This window comes from Thunnus thynnus, chromosome 2 (genome assembly GCF_963924715.1).
Source record: "Thunnus thynnus chromosome 2, fThuThy2.1, whole genome shotgun sequence".
In the NCBI taxonomy this organism is placed as follows: domain Eukaryota; kingdom Metazoa; phylum Chordata; class Actinopteri; order Scombriformes; family Scombridae; genus Thunnus; species Thunnus thynnus.
In genome coordinates, this window is record NC_089518.1 from 20,430,374 (window position 1) to 20,447,452 (window position 17,079).

At 39.9% G+C, this 17,079-nt stretch overlaps 1 protein-coding gene across 2 annotated transcripts; it reads left to right on the forward strand.

Moving 5' to 3' along the window:
• Positions 1–669: 669 nt before the first annotated feature.
• Positions 670–16,120, forward strand: ddhd2 (DDHD domain containing 2). 2 transcript variants are annotated; one of them, XM_067609013.1, is made up of 19 exons: positions 670–810; positions 3,043–3,233; positions 5,028–5,220; positions 7,286–7,476; positions 7,618–7,707; positions 7,855–7,975; positions 8,076–8,165; positions 8,256–8,397; positions 8,542–8,750; positions 8,853–8,917; positions 9,037–9,156; positions 9,238–9,333; positions 9,794–9,970; positions 10,603–10,758; positions 11,100–11,202; positions 11,308–11,469; positions 11,675–11,779; positions 13,713–13,881; positions 13,980–16,120. In XM_067609013.1, the coding sequence occupies exons 2-19, from the start codon at positions 3,114–3,116 to the stop codon at positions 14,059–14,061; spliced, it is 2,391 nt and encodes a 796-aa protein (XP_067465114.1). In that variant the 5' UTR covers positions 670–810; positions 3,043–3,113; the 3' UTR covers positions 14,062–16,120. The 2 variants fall into 2 exon arrangements, with proteins under 2 accessions (XP_067465114.1, XP_067465122.1); XM_067609021.1 differs by lacking the exon at positions 11,675–11,779.
• Positions 16,121–17,079: the final 959 nt, after the last annotated feature.

A 17,079-nucleotide genomic window follows, 5' to 3' on the forward strand; every position in this document is an offset into this window, starting at 1 on the left:
TGTATGTAAGTATTCAGCTGGTAACTCCTGTATCTGTTAGACATTGAACTGCATGTATTGTAATGGCAAAACACGGATAAAAATCCTCATATATCCATCGACACAAACTGTAGGCTGTTACTGTTTAAAAATATATATATTTGAGCTTATAACGAACTAAATAACAATAGTGCACTGAGTTTATGTGTAAACAATAACTATGAAGTAAATGCATCATGTTTACCCTCCACTATATTGTACAAAACAGTTTCGTTTTCACTGCAGAATGACAATGATCAAAACTCATGACGTCACCTCAATGTTTGGGGGGCGGTGACCTGCTGACGCTATGATGTTTCTCGCTGCCTTTACGTGCTCCTCGTAAATTTTAACATCGTGTATGAAGTTTTGGGTCTTTTACATAGTAGGTCATGTTTTCGGAGACTATTTCGATTTAAAGATCAACAGACGCTAATTACGCTATGAAACAGCGGAGTGTTGACGGGAAGAAAATACAGGTTTATACTAGTTTATTGTGATGATTTTTGCAGCTGCGTTGAACGGTGTGTTCACTTTCTAATCGTCATACTTTACCCGGGCATCATAAAAAGCTCTCCCTGTATCTCTCTCTCTGTAGGTTTTTTTTAACCTCTTTATTTAGTCTTTAGGCGGTTATTCATGGACGCTCATCTCTCAATAGTCATATTTCCGACAACACGTTAACCCGGCAGCGTTTGACAGGAGGCTGTCCTCGGCTAGCTGAGCTAGCCATCCAGAGCGAGCTAAACAACGAGTACAAATCTTCTGCATTAACTGTAGGAGAAGTTATCGGTAAGTTTAAATTAACAACTGTCTGTTACTAGTCCAAAAACACCAACAGGCTGTGAAAACTGAGAACTTAACGCCAGTGTCCCGTTCAGGCATCGTAACTGAGCTAGCATGAACCTCAACCGTTGGTCTCAAGGATGTATTCGCTGCTTTATTTATAACAGCTGCACCAATATTATAAACCGTTAACCTTCGCCATAAACTCCTTCGAGATAATGTCAAGAAATGATTTAGTGCTACGTTACTTACATCATCATAACTTCTAACACATGCATGTTGTGATTAGCTGTCACACTAACCTGACTGTTTACAACGTTACATTAGCTGTCAACACCTATTGAGGGCTGGGATTAGTGGCATACGCTCCGCAAGATGAGCTAATTTCTCCATGATTATTGCAGAGAGTTACAATGATCCTAGAACACTGTTCACAACTAGTAACATGTTGCTCAATCCTGCCTCTGTCAATAACGTCCTGGACCAAATACCCACCACTACATGTGAGAAATTTGCAGTATTCTTTTACATTAAATTTAGATCCATGAGAGCGGATATTGGCATAGATGTTGATAACAACATCAATCGTCATCAATCATCAAACATGTCGAAATGCATCACTATTTCTGATCAAGAACTATATAAGCTTGTGAATGAAAGTAAGTTTTCCACGTGCTGTCTTGACCCAGTCCCCACTACATTTTTTAAGAGATGTTTTAACTATATGCTTCAGTCTGTCAAAAAAATCATTAACATGTCTCTTGAAAGTGGGTGTTTTCCACAATCCCTCTGAATTGCGGCAATAAAACCCCTGTTGAGAATACAAACGTAGATACGGATGTCTTAAATAACTATAGGCCTATATCAAATATCCTGTTTTGAGTAAGACACTGGAAAGGGTTGTTTTAAACCAAATTGATCCTCTGCTTTTTTCGTTGTACATGCTTCCTTTAGGTGATATTATCAGAGAACATAAGCTTAATTTCCACAGATATGCTGATGACACACAGCTCTATATTTGGTTGGAGCCAAGTGATGACCAAACCCTTTGCTGTTTAACAACTGGTTTGTTAAACTAGTGAAGGCAGACCAACTTTCTTAAATTTAAATGGTGAGAAAACAAAAATTTTATTAGTTGGGTCAGCAAACAAAAAGAGAGTTAGTTCTCGCCAAGCTTGGCAGTTTGGCCCCATAGGTTAAATCAGAAGTCACAAGTCTGAACATTATCTTATGTTAAATCCCCTTAAATGTTAAATCCCACATAAATAAGGTGACCAAAGCAGCTTTCTTTCATTTAAGAAATATTGCAAAGGTACAGCTGTTCCTATCTCAACAAGATGCCGAATAACTTGTTCATGTGTTTATTTCAAGTAGATGAGATGACTGTAACGCTCTTTTCACCCATCTTACAAAAACCCATTGATAAACTACAATCAGTTCAGAACTCTGCTGCCAAGCTTTCAATTAGAACAAAAAAGAGAGAACATAACACCCCAGTTTTTGCTAACCTGCACTGACTCCCAGTGCCTTTTAGGATTGATTTTAAAGTTCTTTTATTTGTTTACAAGGCTGTTAATGGTTTGGGATCGGCCTACATTACTAATTCTTTGTTGTTTTATAATCCTTCACAGCCTCTTAGATCCTCTGCTGCCGGTTTTTTAAATACAAACTGTCACTCAAATAAGAAATTCGGCTCAGCCTTTTTAACCATGCACCAAAACTATGGAATTCCCTACCCAAGGCTATAAGAGATACAAGCTCTGTGAACATTTTTAAACAATTGAAGACTTACTATTCAACATTGCTTTACACTGTCACTCTTCCTTTGTTTTATTTCTAGCTCTCACATATTCTTGTTCTTAGCATACCTGTTCTTGCTATTTGCTGCCTCTTTTTTTGTTATTCATTTGACTGCTTGGTTTTATTGCACAACATTTGTACTTTGAGCTACACCCCCTGTATGAAAGGAGCTATATAAAATTTTATTACTATTATTATTATTATTAGTGACTAGTTAATATTAAAGCACTGAGTTAGAATAAGGTGTAAGCTAGTGTGATATTGATATTGTGTGTCTTACTATCCTGTATAGCAAATGTCAACAACAGTTCAGTGATGCAGGTGTTACTAGTAGTCAGTCCCCTGCAAGTCTGACAGGCAACACAGTGATATGTAATAGTTGTAATGCTCTCTCAGCCTCATCTTGCTCTCCTTCTGTGTGCATCTGGTTTGTTACAGGTATTGTGTTTGTGTGGCTCCCCTGCCCCCCTCAGGTCAGAGCTGAGGGTTGGGGTCAGGTCTTGAGCTAAATGTCACACAGTCCTGGTGAGAAGGGGGGTCTATCTCAGGCTGCCCCAACCGTCAACGCCCAGGACCTGTTTGACAGCCCTGCTCAGACTGTGTCACCAGTGAACACACCTGGGGATCAGGTGAGTGTGTATGTGAGGTCTTGTGTATGGGCATAAATTCCATTGTTGTGTCTAAAGTTTGTTTCCTGTAGCGCTGCCCTCCATGATTGGGGTTAGGGCTTAGGTTAGGTTATGGAAAGGCATCACAGCGATGAATAGTTAGGGTTGGGTTAGGTTTTAAGTTAGGGTAAGGGGAAAAGAAGATGTAGAGAAAAAGATCCACCCAGTGCTTTATTGTATGCTTGGGATGAGGCGTGGTGATAATCTGCTCTTACAGAGTACAATAGATGGTATTCTAAGTATGGATTTGCTAATAAGAAAGACGCCTTCAAGGTATCATTATCATTTACACTGTAAATGGGTTATCTACATTAAGGATTTTTTCTGTCCTATCATCATTTCTCATTGATCAGCTGCACAAGGCTGCGTAGGCACAAGTCCTAGGATCAAAGTACACTTTTAATGTTTACAATAAGGATTATTTTTTAGTCTTGGACTGAAAACTGGCAACCAGGCACTGAAAATTTGATAGAAGTAAGACTTTGCAACAAACGATGACGCCTAGCACAATTTCAAAACCATGCCAGACAGTATTGAAATACGCAGTCAACTCTGTGGAGTTACAATTCTCTCCTCTCAAGTGATTATACATTTTAGAAAGTGCAACTTTTGATGTTAAATGAGCTAGTGACAAAATGCTGAACAGTCATCATATCCTTCATTGCATTGTGTCCCAAACAAGGCTCTGTTAAACTCAGTAAATCTCATTAACAGATGAAAAAGTACAAAGTGTGAAGCATTTGTTAGCGATCCTGTCCTCCCAGACAAAAATAGCTGCTGCATTCTTTACTTACAGAGTGACAGAAGGACAAAATGAAACGGTGAGCTTGTGTCTTGGCGAAGGAGTAGTTGGGGCTGTAGATAGAAGTTACATACAGTCCCTCTTCACAGTTTTCACACATTGTAAACAGTTTTCACACAAAGTAAGTTTTTGGAGACACAGGAGACAACAAAACAGCATACTGTCCTTGGCTACTGTCATTATGTGTCTCATTATTAGCCAGATGAGTATTATTTATCACTTTCCTGACAGTTTATTGCCGAAAGCACTTTTGTGTTGCATGACATACAACCAAAAACAAGGGAAGGTATTTCTTTCAAGGAGACCAGCGAGATTAAATTCAGAGGAAGGATGTTATATGCACATTCCAGTTTATCGATGATCTATCTGTAAATCTCTACACCTCCTGTGTGCACATTATGCTGCAAATTGGATTGTTTATTTGGCAGCTGTGTGTGAAGTGGGTGTTTGTTGTTGTGTCAAGCAGTGGCAGGCTCTCTGCTTCAATAGACCAAAACAGGAGCAGTAGATTAGAAAAAAAGCATTACTGGCAGCATTGTTTGTGACTGTGCAATATTCAGGGTAGATACGTTGTTTACAAGCTGTAGCTGTGTTGGTTGTTGAAAGAGAAGGAAACAAGACACAGCTTGTAGAAGAGGAGAATAACACTGGGCTTTGTGTGTCTGGCTTAGAGGAGGCCTGATCCTTTCCCGTCCACTGTCTGTTGGTCTGTCTGATGGTCTCAGGTTCCTTGTTAAGAGCTTAATGGAGGGACACAGACTGAGCTCAAACTTACTTTATAAACCACAGAGTTGAACGGTTAAAAAGAAGAAGGCTAAAGAAGTAAAACAGGTGTGTATAGTGTATATACTGTAGCAGGCATTTGTTTCCTACCGAGGAACTGAGCAGTATTTCTGACATGAAGAAGAAATGTTGATTCAGCAGTTTGACCATGCTAGCATTTTTTCCCTCAGGTGTCGCCTGTGGTGGATGGGGCCTCTCCTTCTTCCACTTCGTCCTTCGAGATGCTTGACATGGAGTCTGTCCCAGCTCCCTACCAAGAAGTACGGCCTCACTGGTTCTTCTGTCGACGGGCTGATGACAACACCTGCTGGCTTCCTTTCAGCAGAGAAGACTCTGATAAACTAGAGAATGCCTACATCACTGGTAAGCATGCGTATACTATATATTGCACATGTACAGTGTGTATTAATGGGTAACGAGGGTCGGCATGTGACATGTAGGAAAAGAGTGAGTTCACTATAAACAGCTGGGAGACGGATGACAAAACATTACTGTTGCCAACACTGGCTTGGTGCCCAGTAGAGCAGTTGACAGGACATGTTCACTGTTACCAGAAGTTTAACAAGTTGAAGTTCACTTTCTGGGTGGTTTCAGATGAGCTTCATTCCTGTTGATATACAGTTTTGATGTATAGATAAACTAAGTGTTGACACCCATGACATTTGTACTTACAGTTATAATTGAAAATGCGGTATTGATCATGTGAAAACTGAGAATGTCTTTTGTAAATCATTTAAAAGTGATATTTTGGTAGTTCCACATTTTGGGAAATACATATATTCTCTTTCTTGCAGATAGTTAGGCAAGAAGATTGATACCACTCAGCTGTCAGTCTCATAAATATAAAGCTAAAGCTAGCAGTCGGTTAGCTTAGCTTAGCATAAAGACTGGAAACAGGGAAATGGCTAGCATGGGTCTGTCCAAAATCTGCCTAGCAATACCTCTGAAGCTCATTAATCAACGCGTTATATCTGGTTTGTTTAATCTTTACAAAAACCGAGGTATAAAAATTGACTAAAGGCATTGACTAATTTCAAAATTATTCAAAAGTATGACTTTCCAAAATAATCTACATAAGGTCTCCATAAACAGGCCAGTTCTTGTCTTTCTGTTTGACACTATCTCTCGAGACAGGCTGTTTGTGCCTTTGTCCACATTCCTTTAGAGGGTATGTTCTTATTCTTATTCTTTATTTGGATTTGGATTACTTTATTTGCTCTGTTCTGTGCAATTTGGAGTTTTTTTTAGATATTTCTCAGCAGCACATGACCAAATAACTGGGCAGTAGTCCAGGGGGTCCATTTCCAAAAACAGGTTCAGCAAACGTCGAGTCTAACCCTGAACGCTTGAGTTGATTAACCCCGAGATGGGAAACTCAAGAGTTTTCGGTTCCAGAACAGCTGGTCAGTCAGTTCAATCAACTCTTAGTATGTTCACTCCGAGTTTAAGTGTGTGCATGGTGAATGAGCTGAGGATGACATGACGCTGTGTAATATTTGAATGTGAGAACAAAAACTGCTTTTCAAAGAAATGACATCAAAGCTGTATTAATGGGTAACGATAGTCTGGGTTGGGTTAGATAGTCTTTGAGTAACAAATTAATATCCAACCAGGATTTTGATTCTGACATACAGTAAACCGGACTGAATGAATGAGCGAATGAAACAGTGTGTAAGAGGGAGGAGACAGAGATAAACTCTGGGTTTGTTGAAGAAATCCTGCCAGCGATCAGGTCAGCTTCACAGAGTTAGTTAACATGGTAACATATCCTGAGTTTAAGTGAGGTCTTTTTCTGGAACTGAAAACCCAAAGTTTCCCTCATCTCAGGGTTAACAAACTCAGAGTTTTCACTAAACCTGCTCTCTGGAATACACCCAGGTGACCGAACAACATCAATCATAACAGAAGATGGAACATATGCAGAACATTTCCTATAAATTGCAATGCCCTTTCCCATCATGGAAACTATGTTATATCAATCTTATCAGACCGAGACAATAAATTATCTAATTTGACACCCAGTAATTTGGCCTCAGTGATTTGCTCAACTGATATCCCATCTACAGATATGTCTATATTCTTCCAGGAGAGTGAACTTATCCACCTGCAGAAGCCCAAAGTCGTAGTAACAATATAATCTGAGCACAGAATGTAGCATAAAATTTAACTTCTTTACAATTACATGTCCTATACACTCAACAACCTTCTTCCAGAATCACTGTGCATTCCCATAAACACATACCTGCTTATATTTAACACAAATATCTGAATCGTTAGGTCCAACGTGTTGTTTTGAAAATCTTTCTAGATCTTAATACTAGAGTACCATGTTGTCTTCATAGAACCTTTGCTTAAAATATAGTTTTTCAAGATATATTCATAAACCTTGTTTGTACCCACTTATGAACGTGTGTTTACTGTGCACTAGGAGACAAGGAGGAGGAGGTAGTGGTAGCTGTTGATGGAGAGCGGTATGATGTAAATGTCAAGGAGAGAAAGCGCTACGCTGTGTACTGGGAGCAAGCTCCCACTGAAGTCCGCCGCTGCACCTGGTTCTACAAAGGAGATAAAGACACCAGGTTCATGCCATACCCTGAAGACTTCGGCAAAAATCTAGAGGTAGTCTGAGCCTCTACCACTGCCCTGCTCATTCCCACAGCTTCTGACATCATTCTTTTTTTTACTTTGTTTGCTCCTCAATTACTCTTTTCATATATGTTGGCCTTTGGTTCCTTTTCTTCCCAACTTCCAATTTTTCAGGATGCTTATATGATAGCAGTGACTCTAGACGAGTGGAAGAGAAAGCTGGAGTTTCCCACAGGAGAGACGGTCATTTTACACAATCCCAAGGTAAGGCCAGCTGTTAAAATATCACTATGTACACTTTGATTAGCTACATGACAAAGCTATCACAGTTCTAGAGGGTATATATCTTTTTATTTAAATCAGGTACATTGTGTCCTTGTCTTTTCTTCCATTTCCCTCCTCCTTTCTCAGTTGATAATGCAGTATCAGCCAATCGGTTTGCAGGATGAATGGGTCTCCTCGCCCTCTGAGCAAACTCGCCCTCGAACAGTCAAGAGGGGAGTAGACAACATCCCTGTAGAAATACCAGATGGTATGTGTGTGGGTGTACTAGTAAGAGTTATACTGGAATATAAGCCTATTTTACAATGTCAACAGTTTTGGACGTATACTAATTGTGTGTGTGTTCCCAGGTGAACCAGAAAAGGTGGACCACCTTGTCTTTATGGTCCACGGCATCGGCCCTGCATGTGACTTGCGCTTCAGATCCATCATACAGTGTGGTAAGTGTGTGTTTTTATGTGTGTAAAAGTATATATGCATGTATGTGTGTTATTTATATTTATGACTCATTGTCTTGTGTCTCTCTCCAGTGAATGACTTCAGGAGTGCTTCCCTGTCCCTCCTGGCCTCTCATTATAAGCATGCTCAGCAGGAAGGCAAAGTGGGCAGAGTCGAGTTCCTCCCAGTCAACTGGCACAGCGCTTTGCATGGGGATGCCACTGGTGTGGATGAGTAAGTATGGAGAGAGATAAAGAGTGGACAAAACAAAACTCCTCCGTCATACAGTGCTATTTATGTCTCTATTATTTGCAGAAAAACGTCAAACTCTGGCTTCCCTTGCTTTATTATCTCCCTCCCTCATTCCCTACTTTCCAGGGACATCCAGAGGATCACTCTGCCAAGCATCAGCAGGCTCAGACATTTCACCAACGACACCCTGCTGGACCTGTTTTTCTATAACAGCCCCACCTACTGCCAGACCATAGTTGACACCGTAGCCTCAGAGATCAACAGACTGCACGCTCTCTTTAAACAGAGACACCCAGAGTTCGCTGGGGCAATTTCAGTCGTGGGACATAGCCTGGGTTAGAGATGCGCAAACACAAAAGCTCAGACACACAGTCACAAACAAGTGGAACATTCAAATGCGGAATTTCAACTCCTTTCCTTTGTCTCTCCTTCCTCAGGTTCACTGATCTTGTTTGACATGCTGACTAATCAGAGGACTGGTTTAGAATCCACCAGAGACGGGGTACGCTAGCATTCATAGTAAAAGATAACTTCATCAATAACTGATCAAAAAGAGTGCAGATTTTGCAACATGTAGAATAAAAAAATCTCCCTCCCACTCTGTTGCTCCTTGGGTTTAAGGTGCTCTCTGATGAGCCCTGCCGTCTGAACCGTGACACACTGGAGCAGACGTTGACCAGACTGGGCCTACAGCAATACCTGTCTAAACTACAAGCAGAAAACCTAGACCTGGAATCACTGGTAATGCATGCAAACACACACAACACACATACAAATACAAATATAATGCATAGTGAAAAACTTGTGGTTCTCTTCTTTTAGGCTCTTTGCCAAGACAGTGATCTCAAAGATTTAGGAATTCCTCTCGGACCTCGGAAGAAGATCCTGAACTACGTCAGGAGGAAATGGCTTCCAGAGGTCAGACACGACTCTCTCTTTTTTAATTGTTTTTGGAATTTCCTTTGGAAAATATATGGTCTAGCTCTTTAAAGCGACCATCAGACCCATTTTACATGCCCACTTTGTGTCTGGATAAAATATATCTGGAAAGCTTGGCACTAATATGCCTCCACTGTTCATATTAAGGCAACACAATAATCTGGTTGCACTTTGAAATTTCACATGACTAGAAACATTTCTTCTTTTTCCCATAATTGTATGTTTAAGCAACCGTTGCTGTGGATTGGATGACTTATGTCTGCTATTTGATATGTTGTGTTTTTATGTTTTTTTCAATATTCCAAATGGCTGCTTTTATTCCCTCGCCTCGTCTTACCAGGGGGCTTTGTTTTTTTTCCAAATGATAGTGGTAACCATATACTGTATCTACAGTCTGTGTACCATTATTAAAAAACATGTATACTCTCAATCTAAACAGGGTTGTAAAGCAATGCGTCTGGTACCAGGGCTGCAAGTTCAACCTCAAGATTTTTTAGCCAGTGATCACGATGGTAACCAGTCTTCAGGACTGGCGATGCAGCAGTCCCAGTTCCACAGAGCCCAGTCTGTCACCAGCGCTGTAGACTATGAATACTTCGACGTGGGCATCGGACAGGTACCACACACACACACGCAGACATGGTTACTCGTGCTTGGGAGAACCAGTAGCTTAAAGCTTTAATGTATCACCTTCCTGCTTCTCTCCTCCTTCCCCCCTGCTTGCCTGGACAGACCAATGGAGGCATAGCCAAGGGACAGGTGTGTCACACATGGTGTCCCCGTTCTCTCAGGCTTTCTCCCTTGTTCTCTTTCTTCTCGCTGTGTCTAGAGTTTCTCTTCACATACAGTCTGGTCTGGTCAGGAAAAACTCAAGGCAACAGATTTATTAGTTGCTATTTTACGAGCAATACGGTTTTTCGATGGCAAAGTCACATTGAGCTATAAATGAGACTACCGCATTGATCCTATGAAGTGCAACCCAATACCACACTCACTGCCTGTACTCATTCAGTCCTGCATGTGTGTTCAGCTCCTTGCTCTCTCTCCTTACCTGCTGACATACTCCCTGGCTGTTGTCTTCATGTTATGAAAGTTGTTTTAGTGCTCAAACAACATTGAGACTCATTTTCATTTGTCTGAATGAATGTGTAGATGTCCTACTTGCCCTCCTAGAATGAAAACTGTGTCTAAATTATAAAATGTTTGAACAATAGTGCACGTGTTTCACACTCTGTTCTCTCTCCACAGGTATCTATTGATTACCCACAGTTGGCATTCCAGCCGCAGACTTTTTTTGCTTTTGGCTCTCCCATTGGAATGTTTCTGACCGTCCGTGGGCTTAAACGCATCGATCCCAACTACACCTTCCCAACCTGCAAGAGTTTTTACAACATCTATCATCCGGTGAGTAGTGGGCAGTCACAAATTTACTCTATCGGCCCACACATCACATACTCAGCCCTAAAAAGGGTTAAAACTGCAGTTTGACATTGCTCAACCCATTTTCAAACAAAGATGCATCAACAGCACAGTTCTGAGTCATGAGACAAAAACAAAAGTAGCAGTTTCACCACTTTGTGTATTTGGCACTGCTGGTTGCGTCTGACCTGTGCGCTCAACAAAAATGCACGTAGGCTAAAGAGAACAGTTAAAATGTGCAATATCCACTGCACATCCTCTGTTACATGATGAAAGACGTCATCTATTAAAAGTTAGGTTTCTTGTCCCCTTTTATTGCTGTGTAGTATGACCCTGTCGCTTATCGGATAGAGCCCATGATTGTTTCAGAAGTGGACTTGGAGCCAATGCTAATCCCTCACCATAAAGGCCGCAAGAGGATGCACCTGGGTATGACTGTTTGTCATTCTCTCCTTGTCTGTGTTGAACAATATTCTGGTATGAGCTTTGGTTTAGTAGGCTTACTGATAATCCCTGTGTCTCTTTGTCTCCTAGAACTAAAGGACAGCTTGACCCGTATGAGCATGGATTTGAAGAATAACGTATTGGGATCATTGCGTACGGCGTGGCAGTCCCTTGCCAGGCTACCCGTTGCTGCTCTGCCCCCAGTGGAGGAAGGAGAAACCACAATAGAGAGAAACCTTCAAGAGGCACAGGGTAGACCGAGCACTTTTATTTTACCTTTGTGTATTTGTGGATGATGTCTGCGTGCGTGAGTGTGCACAAGAGTGTTTCTAACCCTGTCTCCTCACACTCCTCTCACCCCTCTCTGCATGTCGCCATCCTCCCCTCCCCTCTTCTGGTCTGTCTGGTGGTTGCTCCTGCTTCCCTCACCCCCTTACCACTTTACCTTGAACCTCAGCCTCAGCGGCAGTCACTGCTTCTGCTAAGAGGGGAGAGAAAAGTGCTGACTTTTGGACTAAAATACTGGAGTGGCCCAGGGCCCTTCATAAGCATTACTTCCAAGGTAAGCCAGGATAGTCACTTGGCTAGAATGACTGGAGAAAATAAGTGAAATAACTCATTCTAGCGTATTACTGCTTCATTATCTCTTGGTCTTATCTTGGAGAAATCTCTGTAAACCTGCACAATTTAGTAAAAGCTTACGAGCCTGTGATAATCTGTCTTTCATTCAACCTGTTACATTCAATTTAACTGGTTTGATTCTGGAAAAGAACCCTTTTGTTTCTATTATTAACACAAAAGAAACCATATGAAATACGGTCATTATTTGTAATTTTAGAAAAATGCTGCTTTACCTGCAGTATTGATAAAATCTGTTTCTCAGTGGTTTACTTCGGCACATTAACTCCCTCACAAAGAGCAAACGTTATGTAATGTATGTCATTATTGCTGCAGGCTCTGGCTACTCTTCTGCCTCTCCTTCCCTCATGCCTAACTGCACTACTACTGCTGTACTTCTAATCTTCAACTTCAGGCCTGTCCTCCCCTCTCAGGCTGTTAGGTGTGATTGGTTGAACTCATTGAATGAACATCAACTTCAGAAGCCACTCGAGTATCCAGGCCACGGTACACTCTTGTACGAGCTAAACAAACAGGACAAGATGAATAGTGGTGATCACAGTTGGGGGGGGTTTTTAATGACAGCAACTGGCGTGAACTTTATCTGCAGGTAAATCATTCGTCAGGAGCAGGTCACTTATGGTAACAACATGCAACTACACGTTCTGCCCTTTTCTGCAGAACCTTAAGCATTTAATTGTCAGTTCATTAAATAGGGGGGAGTGCAGCTGCTATCATGACAGACTGTACAGTTGCACATATTACACAATATGTTTTTGACCTTTTCCATGAAGGGGAAACAACTTTTCTTTCACAACATTTATGACCTTCATTTGTCTGCCTCACCTCCTTTTTATAGTTCTGCAAGATTCCAAACATGGTTGTCTCTAGGACATAGGAGATTGTAACTTGAGAGTAAGATTTTTATCATATAATGTCATAATTACAAGCCAGTAAATACATTAGTAGATTGTGAGAAATGCATAACATATAAGAAGGAAGCAGCCAGCAGTTTAGGGTTTAAATCAATGTGTTCTTAACATAGCAAGAAGACTCATCATTCACTCATCATCACAAAACTGACTCACCTAACTAACATTTACTTACTGTAACACCATAATTGCACTTAAGAGTGAGTGTCTAAACATTTAACAGGTTAAAGCAAAAAAGTTGACTCTATGGTAAGTTGATATCGTGGACATCTATTCATGCTACATATGACATCAGCGGTAATCAAATCTTTAAATAACAATCAGTTACAATCCACACCTACAGTAAACAACTCCTTATCTATAAAAGCATGATTTGGTGCTATGCCATCTCACACAACAATAAACCATTTAAACCTGTTACAACCTGCTCAGATTGTTTCTTAAAATTTTTTTGTTAGAGGTGTGACTACTCTCAGACTAGTCTCTGTCTGGATAGTGTCTCATTCTTGATTATGATTCAGATTTAATCGATGTCTGCAATATGTGTCAGAATAGTCTATCACATCTAATATTGAGACCATACATGAGCAAACCATTACTGTTTTATTATCGTATCATATTATATTGTTTATTCTTACTGCATTCAGCCACTGACTCCAAAGAGGGTTTGATGAAGGACATGGGGTTGTAAAGTAGTGTGAGTTTTATCTACTTGCAGAGCAGAGATGAATATAACTGCACTGTTTTGCATTTAACCTTCTTTTTTTCCATAAACCCCTATGCTTTTGTCTTCAATGTTTTTGGCTGCAGAAAGCAGCTACTGTCTGACCTGTTCTCATTTTATTAAAGAGGATGAGTCAAAATAGACAGCTGGTGCTGGGAATCATTATTGGTTTTGTTGTCTGTGCATGTAACGTCATCGTTTTTTTTCCCTTGTCCCTGCAGCAGTGTGTGAGGAGGCAGAGCCCTCAGTGTCCGAGGAGCAGCCAGAGCAGCCAGAGATTAAAGTGGGGATGTTGAATGGAGGACGAAGGATCGACTTTGTACTTCAGGAAAAACCCATTGAGAGCTTCAATGAATACCTGTTTGCTATCCAGTCTCATCTGTGTTACTGGTGAGTGCTACACATCTGTTCAGAGGAGGTTTTAAACAGACTGATTTTCATTTTAACTTTGAATAAATATTGTCCTCTCCTCTCGATCTGTCTTCTAGGGAATCTGAGGATACAGCTCTGCTGCTGCTGAAGGAGATCTATGACAAGCTGGGCGTGGCCTTTGAACAGCCACAACAGTAATCAAAGTTTTGTGACTGTAAACTCGCTTTTTAACACAACAATAAAAGTGAGAAAATGAAGGACAGCTGACAGAGCCAGAGGCTGCACAATCCTCTTCCAGAATGCCTTACCGTCTGAGTGTTACCTGACCACACCGCCCTCTCCTCCTCCAGCAGTCGAGCCTGTTTGGCTGCAGTCAGGTGATCTTGGTTCAGATATGTCAGTCATCATTCATCTGAGGTATCAGTGGCTTCTTGGTGTTGCCAAAACTCCTACTACAGGACTGGGTCCACATTAACATGACTGTCATGCTTCTTGTTGCACTTTTCTGTCTTTTTGAATGATTCTTTATTTTACTTTACTTTGCACTTTCACTCTCCAACAGTTATTGACATATCATGTGTACAGCTGCAGCTGCATAATGTGGAAAAAAATAGTTTGAAAAAAACAAACAGGTTGTCTAATTAGGAAATCAAACTGGAATTTATTATGCATTTCCCAAAACAGGAAGTGTCATAAAGTCTAGTAATTGCTGCAGCAGTTTACACTTTTCAGAAAATTAAAAAAAATCCCTGATATAATTAAAATAGTAGATGATTATATATATTGCTATATTGCTTATTGCCCAGCCTTATGTACAGCCTGCTCTTATGTTTGTTCAACAGAGGTCTCTTGACGAAGGAAGCTTTCCCTTAGCCTTATATTAGATCTTACCTTTATAAATGTCCTTTAATCAGGTCAGGTGGTTTCTTTTGGGCGACTATAAGATGTTTTGTGTCTAATTAGTAAAAATGAAGGTTAATATTTTGTCTGTTACGAGTTTCCTGGCAGCTACATTCTTTCTGACAAAATTAAGGCCACTTGAAACCCGAAGCTGCTGCTGCTTCAACACATGCAATGTAGCAATAATGTTGAAGTCACACCTTTTTCACCTGAATCATGTATTTCAGTTCGATTACATTTACACATTAATCTGAAAGAAGTAAACCTGAAGAAGAATTGAAATGAAGGACAGAAACGCAGGAGCTTGAAAGGACACTGAGTGTGTGTGTGTGTGTGTGTGTGTGTGCGTGTGTGCGTGTGAGTATATAACAGTGTGCAAACTGAACAGCAAGGCCAGTAACACTTTCTCCCCGCAGGTCCAGGTGCCATTCCTCTTTTACCACTATCTTCTTTCCCCTCTTTTGCCATTAACCCACATTTGATCTGGCTGTAAGTTCATAACAGTGGTACATTTTTTATTCAAATTAATTCCAAGACAGACTGACATTTCACATAGACATCTCCACTTTTGAAAAATCTTAAGGGCCAAATCATGTTTCTCTCCTCTGTTCCTTTGTATCAAGATATTACAAAATTATCTTTTCTGTCTGTATCGCACGCATGTCTTTGTTATGTTAGAGCTGAGTTTCTCAACATCTTCTGTTCTTGACCCAGTTTTTAGGTCCCAGTATTTTCATAATTTCATAAATGGACCCAGCAATAAGAGAGTTGTCACATTGTCATATTAACTTGACTTGAAGAGCATGATAAATAGATTATATAGAAATATGTGTTTCAAAGCTAATCAATTTATTTTATACAAAATATTTAACAAATATGAATATATCAGTATTATAAATATCCCCAGTCTGCACCTTCACCTTCAACCAAAGTTGAGAAACTCTGTTAAACCGAAGTAACTTTTGAACTGACTCATATGTTATGCACTGTCAGAGCGTCATAGCCCCCAGCTCTGAAGCTTTGAATGACCTGCATCTCAGCCGGGGGTGTAACATCCGCACAATTAATGAATGAGCCTGAATGGGGTTGTTCATTTTTCCTCTCTAGAAATGCACTGAACACTAAATGATCATGTTGGAGTTTACTAGGACATTGCCATCTCCACAGTTTATGTAATTTTTAGTGTCTACACAGATCTAAAAAAACTTTGTGGTTTTTTCCGTACTCCTTACCATAATGCTCTTGATGCTAATATGTTGATACACACCAAAAAAACCCCCAGTTGTTCTCCTTTATAATTACATACCCTATTAATATGGTTACATGTTGTGTGTGCCATAATAAAACATTACAAATGTCTTGTTGTATTGTTTGGATTTCATAAAGGAACCTGATGCTGACATAGGACCAATATAAAAGAAAAATCAACAGAACTATAGCACATTGAGCCTCTTCAAAATCAAATGTGATGAACTACATTATGAAGTAATGGTCCGTCATGAGCTGATATGAAGCAATATTACTTGTGGGCCACTTCTCTTTTTCTTTTTTTAAACTTTAATTATAAAATGGAACTTACAACAGTTACAAGGCAATGTATGATCGAGGTAGTGCACAGATCATAACAACAAACATCACATTGCAAACAACAACAATATAAGATAAAATAAAATAAATTACAAATCAAATTCAACACATGAGGCTCTGGTTTTCACAGCTTTAGAGTTTGTGTGTAATATTTTAGTATCCAGGTAGGATTTTACATGAAGACAGTAAGGCTGAGTTTTCATTTTGCAAATTTGCTGGCATGTATATGGAATTTTTACAGTAAAGAAATAAGATTAATGACAGGCATTACATGAGCAAAACCAAATAAAATAAGTTCAATTTTGAATTTGAGTATCTAATTTTCTGTTTAAAAACCAAAAAGTTTGACTAAAGGTACAGTCCCAAAAAAGATGAATTATCATTCCATCTCTGTGGTGACAGAAGGAACAAAGAGGGTCAACATTTAACCTGTATTTTACAATAACTGAACTAACTGGACAACACCTGTGCAATATTTTCACAGCTCTTGGGCCTTATTTGAAACCAAAAAAATCCTGGGTACATTTTTTTCCAGTCTATATCAATATACAGATTATTCCAAACAAATACAGAAGCAGGTTTACTAATTATGCCCCTCTGGATTATATTCCTTATACATTTATTATTAGTTTTTATACTCAGAAAAGGATGGTAGAGGAGTTTAATGGAAGTGGGCCACAGTCTCGTTACTGTGGCATATCATTGAGCATGCGCAGTTGTGTTGTAAAC